The sequence below is a fragment of the Neltuma alba genome, unplaced genomic scaffold (genome assembly GCF_004799145.2).
Source record: "Neltuma alba isolate B1F8T4 unplaced genomic scaffold, ASM479914v2 tig00003084_pilon, whole genome shotgun sequence".
In the NCBI taxonomy this organism is placed as follows: Eukaryota; Viridiplantae; Streptophyta; class Magnoliopsida; order Fabales; family Fabaceae; genus Neltuma; species Neltuma alba.
In genome coordinates, this window is record NW_021633134.1 from 1 (window position 1) to 12,621 (window position 12,621).

The following is a 12,621-nucleotide window of genomic DNA, read 5'->3' on the forward strand; positions in this document are numbered from 1 at the left end:
AGGCCCATCTAATGAGATAAGATTTATTGTTGCTGTATATGATCTCCCAAGCGATCTTGTGGGGCAAGAAAAATAATAATAAAATAAAAACATAGTTTTGTGCTCGCGTGATACGTCAATCTAGGGTTGCGTAATCAATGAGACATGAAAACACGGTTAGAGTAAGACCACATCATCCAAAATTTTCAGCCATTCTTTAATATAAGATGTTTACAATTTTTTCTTTTGATAATCAAAATATCTCTCGATGTTCCATGCATATATCGGTCCCTAATATAGAGAGTATATTAAGAAAATTAGTTTAATTAGTAATTTCCAATAAATAGGTGTATTTCTTAAAATATCCTGTAATCATGTATATTAGTTAGAATTACCATTTGATGAAACATTTACATGTACAAACTACTACAAGAACTACCTTAATAAATATAAATAAATATAAAAGATAAAATGAATTCGGATCTTATATTTAAGATTAAGTTGAAAACCAAACTAACTCTTATATTAAGAATTGGAAGTAGTAAATGATTAGTATGGTGCATGTTAAAATTAGAAAATTGATAACATTTTGATAGTCAATTCAATTATTGTCGCTATCTTTTTCTTCCTTTGATGCATAACTCAGCTGGTCAGACGTTATTGTTAGGAAACTAAATGAGTAAAAAATCATAAATTAAGAGGAAAACATAATACTTTCTCTTAGTATTGCTGAAATTAGAGATACATATCCCATATTTGAAAGACCTTACCATTTTAGTTTAATTAAGATTATTTCTTGAAAAATCAACAGTATTTTTCTTAGTACAATTTGTATTGAAAATGTAACATCTGATTGTCTATGCCTTTTTCTAATTTAAATAACATTAAATAATCAAGTACAGCTAGTAATATTTTAATAAATATTTTGAAAATTATTTTATATGAAAAATTAATAAAATAATATAAAGTAAAAATTAATATAACTTATATTATCCAATTTATCCCTCATCTTATTATTTTCGTAATTTACTAAGTTCCTTTTAATATATGTGTTTAAATTTTTTTTGACGATGTATCTACTTGAAAATTTAAGAAAATACTAAATAAGTTTACAGAAATATGTTTAAAAAATTAAATTATGACAATGTTTAAAAGAAATTCATTAAAACTATTTTGATAATAAATTGACTGATTTTGAAATCATAATTATTCTAAAGAAGGGTATCTTAATTCAAAATATGTTATATAGCAGTCAATTAAAAGTTAGATGGATGCAAATGGAACCTGTTAAAAAAATGAAGATATATGTTAGATAACTTTTCATACTAAGAGAGGTTTATTTTTGTTTTAAAAATAGAAGAGACGTTTGTGTAATTAAAAAAAACAGAGACAACATCAATGATTTTCATAATAAATTAATAATCAAATTTATTAAACTAAAATTTAACAATTCAAGTTGTTTTGTCTTAAACTAATTAAAAAACTTAATTTTACTCATACTCTAATAGCTTCAAGTTACCAGAATACATAATTATATCAGATTTAATTTCAACACCGAGAAGACCACAGAACTGATATTGCGCGAAGGAGTGTTGATGAAAACCAAAAGAAGATATAATTTTTGTTGGCTATTTTCTGTGAATTAGTCACGGAATGAAAAATTAAAGATCTAAATCTCAGTTTCTATGAAGATCATAACTTTTAATAAAATAATTTTAAGTATGAGCGTTTGGGATTACTTACCACATAATTTTCCTAAATGCTGGCATTTAAATGTAATTTAGAATGACTGTAGAAATCCAGAGTTCAAAAGAAACGAAATTTTAAGGAAAATACCGAAATGAATTTTGCTTGACATGTTAAGAATACTGCTGATAATAATATGAACTAATATAATGATAGCTAGAACTAAACACAGTGAAAAATACAACTTGATGATATAGAGGCATGAATCTTAGAAGCACCGATGCATGTTGTAACGCACCGCTCATGTTTTGCCCAAAATACACAAAGGCTCGCTGCCTAGAACTGTCCAAAGGTGTCCACAAAAGTCTTGGGTAAGTCCGGAACTCTCTAGAAATGTGTGGAACTTGTTGGGGAAGCTTGGAGGGTTCTAGAATACTATAGATAATTGTAGAGACACCTAACCCCTTTGTAAATATCTAGATATTTTTGTAGAGTATTCTAGATACAACATTGTAACCGTTGGATCAAGTAGATTTTAGCCGTCCATTGAGGAGGTGGAGAACTATAAATACCCCTCCGCCTCATTCATTTCTCACACTCAAGAAAGTGAGAGTGTTGTAAGTACTTCAAGAGATCAATACAAAGTTCTTTCTTTGAGTCTCTTGTTCCTTCATGAGTAGGCTGACTAGCAACTTAGAGCAAGAGGTTTGCTAGGCCGCACAGTTCGTTGGAATTACGACCAAGTTCGTGACAATGTGCATTATACCATACTCTTTCTTGTCTTATTTATAAGCTTCAAATTTGAAGAGGGGTGTGGTCCATTTTATAAGCTTTAATTTAGAGTTTGTCCAAACATTTAATATATTAATTCTAATTTTGCTCTTAACTATTTATTCTCTTCCTTTTGTCATACTCTCTTATAACATTTTTTCATACATTCTTTTTATCTTCACTTTTTCATTTATTATAAGGGTATATTTGGAAACAAAATTATATTTCAAGTATATTTATTGCTTTTAACTAATTTTAAACTTATAATAATGATCGGAGAGAGTATATGATACAGCATGATACAATGAATACAACAATTTTTAAAATTTTAGAAAACTAGTACAAAAATACATACAAATGCACACAATTTCTGGTCTTTAATATAAGAGTTAGATAATTAATTTATAGATATTAAAAAATTGATTAAATTAATTATTTGTAATAAACGAATGTTGTGTTTTCTAAAATACCATTATTAATAATATGCATTGGAACTACTCATTGATGGGGACTCCTTAACATGTGCAATCACCATAGGATTACTTGAGGCCCAAAAAAAATATATAATGGAGACAAAGTGGATTGAGTTCTTATACATATACAGGTACGTTTACTTTTTTGAAGTATCAGTACTTTAGAATATGAATATGGTGTAAAGTTGCAAATTAAATAAGTGTACATATGAAACCAAATTCACCAATAGAGTCAGTTAGTTCATTTTGCAAGGACACTCAATATTGGAAGATTTAATCTCATATATACATTAACATATATTCTGGTATATAATCTAATTACAGAACTTAGGCATTAATACAAATTGTGTGATTAGATTCAATTAAATGAGTTGTTGGTGAGTCCAATTAATAGAATTGATTAAGTGAAGACAAACTCAACAACTCAATACCAACAAGCTCAACCATGAAAGATCACATCAACATTAATTTCAAAGCAAGTCTGAAAATAGAATCATCACACAACAGTAAGATAACTCAACAGTCAAAGACTTAAACTAAAATTAATATTAATCAAATCAAAATACTCAATACATCAACCGATCCAACTATACAATAATATAATCACACTTACATAATCCAAAATTCAACCATACATGTGAAGTGGACATCTAAACACTAGGTTACAGTTAAAAATCGTTTAAGCATAGGTTAGAAGTTCAAATGATGCTTGAGAACATTCAAGGATCGTTAACTGTATAATAGTTAAGGACAAAATGATTATCAAGTATGCCCTTTTTCTATAGTATGGTACTTAGAACTAAATTAACACATTTTCTTTGATATTAACAGAAATAATTATATTTGTCCCATATAAGAAAGTAAGGGGAGAGTATATATAATTTGAACTGACTGATAATGAATTAAGGAGGCATGGGACATATAAAAATAACGAGTCCTATAGTTCAACCAATTAATTTCTCATTAACAAATTAATTAGTTCAATTTAAAATAGGTCGCTGTCCAACTTTTCTCTGGCTAAGCCAGAAAGTCGTACAGTCATTTAATCTACAACTGCTCAGGTGTAGATTAAACTATCCCGTCTAAACACATGGCAAGGGAGAGTAAAAAATAGGGAAAATCACTAACAGGTCCCACAGAAGGCAATTTATTACTCTGAGGTCCCACGAAATGTCAAAATCACTGACAGGTCCCAAGGGACCTCAGAGTAATATTTTCGTTTTGTAAAATGACATTACTGCCCATCATATTCCAGATTCACATTTGCTCTGTCATTACGATTTACAACCTCAGCAGCGACTATTAACAACCTAATGAGAGGGCGTTAACAACCCTAGCAGTATCCGTTAACAACTTACTTTATAGAATTATATAACCTCTACATAAGAGTAAATTATAACCAAATAATATAATACAACAACTTTAACACTAAAATGGGAAGCTTTTTGATATCATTAAGAATTTTAACTAGATCCAATAGGATTATAGTAATATTTTAATGCGAATATCCATTTACAATCTCAACAGCGATTATTAACAACCGAATGAGAGGGCATTAACAACCTAAGCAGTAGCCGTTAATAACTTACTTTATAGAATTATATAACCTCCGCATAAGAGTAAATTATAACCAAATAGTATAATACAACAACTTTAATACTAAAATGGGAAGTTTTTTGATATCATTAAGAATTTTAACTAAACCCAATAGGATTATAGCAACATTTTAATGCGAAGATCCATTTACAACCTCAATGGTGGGTATTAATAACCCAAAGAGAGCTGTTGACAATCTAGGCAGTATCTATTAATAATTAACTTTATAGGATAATATAACCTCTAACAACTATATAAGATTAACTTTAAGACTATTTAGTTATAGTTTAGTTAGTTATAGTTAGAAGTTATATTATCCGATAAAGTTAGTTGTTAACAGACACTGCTAAGGTTGTTAACAATTCTCCTTAGGTTATTAATACTTACTGTTGAGGTTGTAAATGGATGTTCGCATTAAAATGTTGCTATAATCCTATTGGGTTTGGTTAAAATTCTTAATGATATCAAAAAGCTTCCCATTTTAACGTTAAAGTTGTTGTATTATACTATTTGGTTATAATTTACTCTTACGCGGAGGTTATATAATTCTATAAAGTAAGTTGTTAACGGATACTGCTTAGGTTGTTAATGCCTTCTCATTCGGTTGTTAATAGTCGCTATTGAGGTTGTAAATGGATATTCGTATTAAAATATTACTATAATCCTATTGGATTTAGTTAAAATTCTTAATGATATCAAAAAGCTTCCCATTTTAGTGTTAAAGTTGTTGTATTATACTATTTGGTTATAATTTACTCTTATGCAGAGGTTATATAATTCTATAAAGTAAGTTGTTAACGGCTACTGCTTAGGTTGTTAATGCCCTCTCATTCGGTTGTTAATAATCGCTGTTGAGATTGTAAATGGATATTCACATTAAAATATTACTATAATCCTATTGGATCTAGTTAAAATTCTTAATGATATCAAAAAGCTTCCCATTTTAGTGTTGAAGTTGTTGTATTATATTATTTGGTTATAATTTACTTTTATGTAGAGGTTATATAATTCTATAAAGTAAGTTGTTAACGGATACTGCTAGGGTTGTTAACGCCCTCTCATTAGGTTGTTAATAGTCGCTGCTGAGGTTGTAAATCGTAATGACAGAGCAAATGTGAATCTGAAATATGAGGGGCAGTAATGTCATTTTACAAAACGAAAATATTACTCTGAGGTCCCTTGGGACCTGTCAGTGATTTTGACATTTCGTGGGACCTCAGAGTAATAAATTGCCTTCTGTGGGACCTGTTAGTGATTTTCCCTAAAAAATACTCCCTCCAATTCTTATTATAAGTTTCAAATAACTAATTTATAGATAACAAATTATTAATTAAAATTAGTTAAAAGTAATAAGTAGGTTAGAAATATACTCCCTTTGTCCCTTATTATAAAATTCACTTAACTATGTTATGTTATTTAAAAAAATTGTTAAAATTAGTTAAAAATAATAAGTATGTTGAAAATGTACTTTTTTTTTAAAAAAAAAAACCCTTATTTATAAGTGGGTAGGTCTAAGTAAGAAAAAAATTGGAGAGAATGTATGAAAAAAAATAATGAGAGAGAGTATGTTAATTAAGGATAAAGTAAGTAAAAATATATTTATTGTTTAGATAAACTCAAAAAAGATTTTATAAATAGGGACAAACCAATTTAAAAAAGTAGATCTTATAATAAGGGATGGAGGAGTATTTTTATTTTCAAATATGCCCTTGTAATAAATGAGAAAAAAGATTAAAAAAAAGAATGTGTTGGAAAAAAGAAAATAAATAATTAAGGGAAAATGGAAAAAATGTATTAAATGCTAAGACAAAGTCAAGTTGAAACTTATAAAATAGATAACTCTGCTTTCTAAATTTGAAACTTATAAATAGAATTAGAGGCAATATTTTGGACTCTTCTCTAATTTTCTCAAGGAAGGTTTTGTTCCACTAGGTTTAATTTCTTGGTAAGCTTTTTAAGGAAAGGCAACGTTAATGTGTCTTGCATATTTTTTTTATTAGATTTTTGTCTCATTAAAATTTTCCTAATGTGATTTTAATAAGGCACAATATTTATCTATAGACATTAACTAAAAATTGTTATGAATATTATAATTTTGCATGGATGTGTATGACATCTAAGAAAAGAAATTTTTCACATTTTATTTCATATTGAATGACATTGTGCCCCATAACTCCCAAATTAAAAAGCTTCTAGTATTTATTTAATATAAACCAAAAATTTCAAATAAATATACTTTATATTTAGGATGGAGGGAATAGATAAGATTCCTTTAATATAAAGCAGTACTATTCCTAGTTGATACAATAATAACCCTTTTAGTTATTTGCAATCAATATGCTAAAAACTTACCCTCCCATTAATTCTATTTAGTATTTTATTTCAAAAAAAAATTTGTGTAATAAATAAGAGTAGTTTGGGAAAAATAAATTAATGAGGCAAACAAAAGAAACTGATGTCTTGCAAATAGAGGAAGTATACCAATGTAATGCCTTTCATTGAATATTGGTAATTTTGGGGGAAAATTGACATTTAAGACATACAAGGTAGTCATTTAATTAAGATAGTTTTGGAATGTGTTGATAATAACTTTTAAGAAAAAATTATATCCATTGGCTAATTTTAACCGATTTTTTTCAAAATGATTATATGATTCATTCAATGGAAACATCATCATATTAAATACAATCGAACCACCTGTCACGCCAGCGAGTCCAGTGGTGAGGGTAGATACACCAGCTATAAATAGTCCGCAGCTTCTTCCATCTCTAGAATTAGGTATCATACTTAATTTCTTAGCTTCTCCCAATATAGTAAGAAATAGAACTTTCTAGCTTTAAAATGGAGCTGGAAAGTGCACAACAGTTCCTCAAGGGAAAGACAACTTCAGTGACGGGTGCTACGGGCTTCTTAGCAAAAGTTACATCATCTTTATTCCATCCCTAACAAAAGAACAAGAATGTTGTTAAGGAAATTTTTCACAAATTAATCAATCTCTTCAATAGAGTTGTTTGTTATATGCATATACATATACACACACACTCATAGATATGTACGTACGTACGTATGTATATTCATTACCCATGATGTTTTTGCTACCTACTGTTTTTTTCTCGTCTATAATATATCAATGACCCACCTCTTCTTTTCCAACCTGCGTGGCATAATAATAAATTGGGAGAATGACTAAAAAATTCTGGTTGAATTTAAAAAAGACAAATAGATAATATTGACTACTCTTGTGATAGTTTTAACTGCTCTTATAATGATTTTGACAAGTCAAAATCTGTCAAAATCACCTATTTATTATTTTAGAATTTAATAAGGACTCGTTTAGATCTTTGTTTGGATCTCAAAAAGTGCATAGGAATCTGTGAAATGTCAATTTGGGGTTTGTGTGGTTTTTTTCTGTGTTTGGGTGGGGCTAAAAGCCCAACTAACTTTTAACTAAAATGATGATGCATTTCAACACTGAGGAGAGTTGCTTCTAGGGCGTTTAGTAAGGCAATTTACCATTAGGCTTGCATTAATGCTCGTTCAAAGCATACCTACCCAGATCTGCCCTTCACTTTTTCCCTCACTCTTCTCCCTTCACCTATTACAATTAATTATGTGATTTCATTTACTTTAATTAGAGACCAAATAAATTTTAATCTCTATTCATGTTTGTCCATTATATATATTTACTTATCTACAATGTGTTTTCAAATTTTCTCAGTAACAAATATTTTTATTTTATAATTTCACAAAAAAACTATGTTATTTTATTATAATAACTTTAGATATTTTTTTTAACTATTATCATATTAAAAACATATAATATCAAATACTATTATTTAATAAAGTTCATATCCGTTTCAGTTATTTTGCAACTAAACTCACTTTTCTATTTATCATCCAAACAAGATTTATCTTTTTTAACTGACTTTTTATAAGCACCAATCCAAACATAAATCACATTATACTAACTGATTTTTATTTTAACTTTAGTTTACAAAAGTCAATTAGAGTAAAAGTCAGTTTTGATACTGCCAATTCAAACACACCCTAAGTATTTTTCTGTCATTCTCCCTGATAAATTCATATCAATCTATTCAGAAATTTTGCTGTTGACACAGTACGATAGTGTCATGGATCCATATAACCACTCCCACGTTGTGGGATAAGGCAGCTTGTTGTTTTTGTAATTGGAGGTGGACACGTTCTTTTAATTTGAGCAACAGATTAATTCAGTTTGGGGATTGTGGCTTCTTCTCTCTACAAAGTTGTCTCTTTTGGGACTCAAACTTAAGATCCAAAGGGATATAGTGGGGTCTTATACAGTTAGACCAACTCTTTGTTCAGATCTTTCTGGCCCTTCATGCAATGTATAACAATAATAGACCAAGAATAAAATAAGGACTTGTGTGATTTCTTGAGAACGGTTTTTCATTTTGAAAAAAAAAAATTAAAGTTATTATTAAAAAAAACAGAGCATCTTTTTCATATTTTGTAACATTTTCTTCTACAAAATTAGAGAATACGCAGAGAAACATTATGCTTTTATCAAGGGAAATTAATTAAATATAGAAAATAATTCTTTCATCCTTCTTCATTTCACTGGTTTGTGTATGGTTTCCAAACTAATGATTCATTTGTCCAAAAAAAAAAATGATTCAAACATATTTGTTGTTATTTTATTTTCAAAATTTGATCTTAAAAGTTTACTCCACAGAATTGTTTTAAGAACATGAAAACAGAAAATAATGTTAAAAAATTCCTACAATTTTTTATTCACTAATATTTCAAAAGGTTTTTCTTTGTTTTCGAATAAAACTAAAGTGGGTTATGGGTACGCAGGAAGGCCGAAATAAATTGCAATATTAGTGGTTGTAAAAAGTGCGGCTTAATTTCTACTCTACTCAATTATGTTGTATATTAATGGAAATTACACACATACCAAATGGTTTTGAAAAAATAAAACTAATATTATCCATTTGTACCTTGTCATCAAGCACTTACTATGTGTACACGCAGGAATTCCGAAATGAATTAGCAAACTTTGTGAGGCGTTTGTAACAATGTCAGAATTGAACAGCAAAATGAATTATTCACTAACAATATCTTTCTTTTGTTGATTAAAACGCCTAATTTCCTTTTGCAGTTTTTATGGAAAAGTTATTAAGGACTCAGCCTGGTTTGAAGAAATTGTATCTTCTTCTAAGAGCTTCTGACTCTGATGCAGCTACCCAGCGTTTGCACCATGACGTACATAAATAAATTCCTTAACTCTTAACATTTTATAAATTACACACATATCTAATTAATTACATGCTTTGCTTTTTTCCGTCTTTGTATATATATGGCTAGATTACGGGAAAGGACTTGTTCACGGTTCTTCGAGATAGGATGGGTGCAGATTTTGATTCTTTCATGTCAGAGAAGGTGGAAGCCATTGTTGGTGATGTCTCACTTGTGAACTTGGGACTTAATGATGGAAATATTGGAAGGAAAATTAAGGAAGAAATAGATTTCATAGTGAGTTCAGCTGCGACTACTAGGTTTGATGAAAGGTAAGCAACGAAAGATAATAATTGTGAAAGATCACCAAATTGACACTTCCTCCAGTCCTTAATATAAAGTTAGTTTGAATTTAGGTTTGTGGGTTTGGTGAGAACACAATCACTTGAAGCAATGCAGGATTTATAGGTATGATTTCTAATTTGTATCTTCTAAGTTATCATTAAGCAATCACCATTCCCATCCCTATTATAAGTCACTTATAGCAAAAAAGTTTAATTCCAAATATAAATTATTTGTAAGGTTATTAATGATATTTTTTTTTAATTTTATCCCGATTCAATTTTCACTGGAAAATGAAAAAGAGGCGAGACAGGTGAGAATGATGATTTGTAAGTGCAGAAAGAGAAAATCTAATAGGCTCAAATTTGAAAAATTGCATTAATTTAATACAATTATTAGTATGTGAAAATGAGTTAAGTAACTCATAATAAGGATCAGAGTGGTACAGTAACAACTCTTTCTAGTGGGTATTCTAATAATTTCGTTTTTTTAATTACTTGTCTACCCAAATAACTAATTAAATAATGATACAAGCTTTTACAGGTTTCAACTATCTTGGATAATATATTCTCCGATCCTAAATAAAAGACCCATTTTGTAGTGCAAATTGTACTATAATTTTGTATTACGAAATGGGTTTTATATTTAGGACCGGAAGAATATGAGTACTTAATAGTGATTCGACGCCTCGTTTAATTGGACCATTTATAATTAATATTCTTTATCTTTCACAAGGTCGCGCGTTCTTCTATTGCTTTTTTAATTAATTATTTTTCCGAAATATTTTTTCCTTTCCTTTCTTCTATTATTTTTCTACAAAATAAAAAGCACACACATAACTTTTTTAGAAAAATTCCCTTTACCGTATAATTGTGTGTAGAGGGAAATTATATAATAACAATTAATTAAATAGATCTAAAATATTAATTAATGCAATCAAATATAATCTAAAATCTCTACCTATATAACTATAAGATATGGACTTTATCAGTTTGCTTAGAATGATTTGCCAAATATTTAAAATGTCTAATTAATATAATACAGATTTCATGTTGCAATGAAAATCAACACAATGGGTGCTTTACATGTTTTAAACTTTGCACAGGGCTGTCCTAATTTACAAGCTCTTCTCCATGTGTCCACAGGTATGTAGACTCTCTTAGCCTCCTCTCCCTCTGATCCAATTGGAAGGAAATATTTCAAATTTTAAATGTTAACAAAACATTCTTAAATGCTTATATATTAAGCTTAATTTTCAAAAGTATTAATGATTGACATAATATATAATAATTTGAGACTAACACCGTTAAGATTCAAAGATTGAAAAAAGAAATAAATAAAAGGGTAAAAATGCATTCAAATGCACCTAACACTTTAATCCTTTTAATGGTGCAATTTCACCTATTTTCATAGTTTTTAGATGTGATATAATTTGGTTACTTTGTATAAAAGTTGTTAATAATTTGATGAAAGGGACTAAAATTGTTAATTTCAACTGTTAAGATGAATAAAAGAAAATTGATAATTTTAAATAAAGAAAGAAAGGGTGAGATTGCACCAAATCTAGATGATGATGGTGAAATTGCTTCACTAAAAAGATTGGGATTAAGGTGCAAATTTATCTTAAAAGTTTTCACTTAGAAATTCTAGGCACCAAAAAATTTATTTGGGTTCAATATTACCCTAGAAATTCAAAATTATAATAGTTTGAGCCCCTAAAATTAAAAAAGTAACATTGGTCATTAACCATTTTTAACCGTAGGGGGCAAAATTGTTATGATTTTAAACTTTCAGAAAAACATTGAACTAAAAAATATTATAGTGCCCAGCACTCTAAATAAAAACTTTTAGAGCAAATTTAGACCTTAACCCAAAAGATTAAGGAGCTGGGTCCACACGAGAAATAATAAGTTCGGGATACTTAGAGCTATTTTACCCCTTATAAAATTAAGTGACAAAACTGAAACTTTGCATCAAGTTAGAGAACTAAATATATAATTTTGCCTATTTTTTGTTATCTTTAATCTTTTTCATATATATATATATATAACCAACTTATGTAATATAAATCTTTCAGCATATGTGTGCGGCGAAGCTTATAATGAGAAAGTGATTAAAGAAGAACCATTAAAGATGGGTCAGACAATAAAAGGGAACTCAAAATTAGATATTGAATCAGAAAATAAATGATGGAGAAAAGAATGAATGAGCTTGAAGTAGATAATGGTGGTGGAAAGGCCTTGACTTCTGCAATGAGAGATTATGGAATTGAGAGGTTTCATTCTGCTCCTAATTGATTATGATGTGTTATTAATTATGTCTAATAAAAATAAATATTCATGATGATGATAATCATTCATATTTGATAAATACGTAACAGAGCAAACTTTTATGGATGGCCAAACACTTACGTATTCACAAAGGCAACGGGAGAGATGATTCTATCAACTTATAAAGACAGTGTGCCCTTAATCATCATCCGTCCTTCCATAATAACAACTACCATCAAAGAACCCTTTCCCGGATGGATTGAAGGTTTCAGGTATACTATTAC

The 12,621-nt window shown here is 28.9% G+C and overlaps 1 protein-coding gene across 1 annotated transcript; it reads left to right on the forward strand.

Moving 5' to 3' along the window:
- Positions 1-7,327: 7,327 nt before the first annotated feature.
- Positions 7,328-12,257, forward strand: LOC114740259 (fatty acyl-CoA reductase 3-like). Its single transcript, XM_028928377.1, has 5 exons — positions 7,328-7,425; positions 9,649-9,752; positions 9,855-10,057; positions 11,112-11,212; positions 12,145-12,257. The coding sequence occupies exons 1-5, from the start codon at positions 7,347-7,349 to the stop codon at positions 12,255-12,257; spliced, it is 600 nt and encodes a 199-aa protein (XP_028784210.1). The 5' UTR covers positions 7,328-7,346.
- Positions 12,258-12,621: the final 364 nt, after the last annotated feature.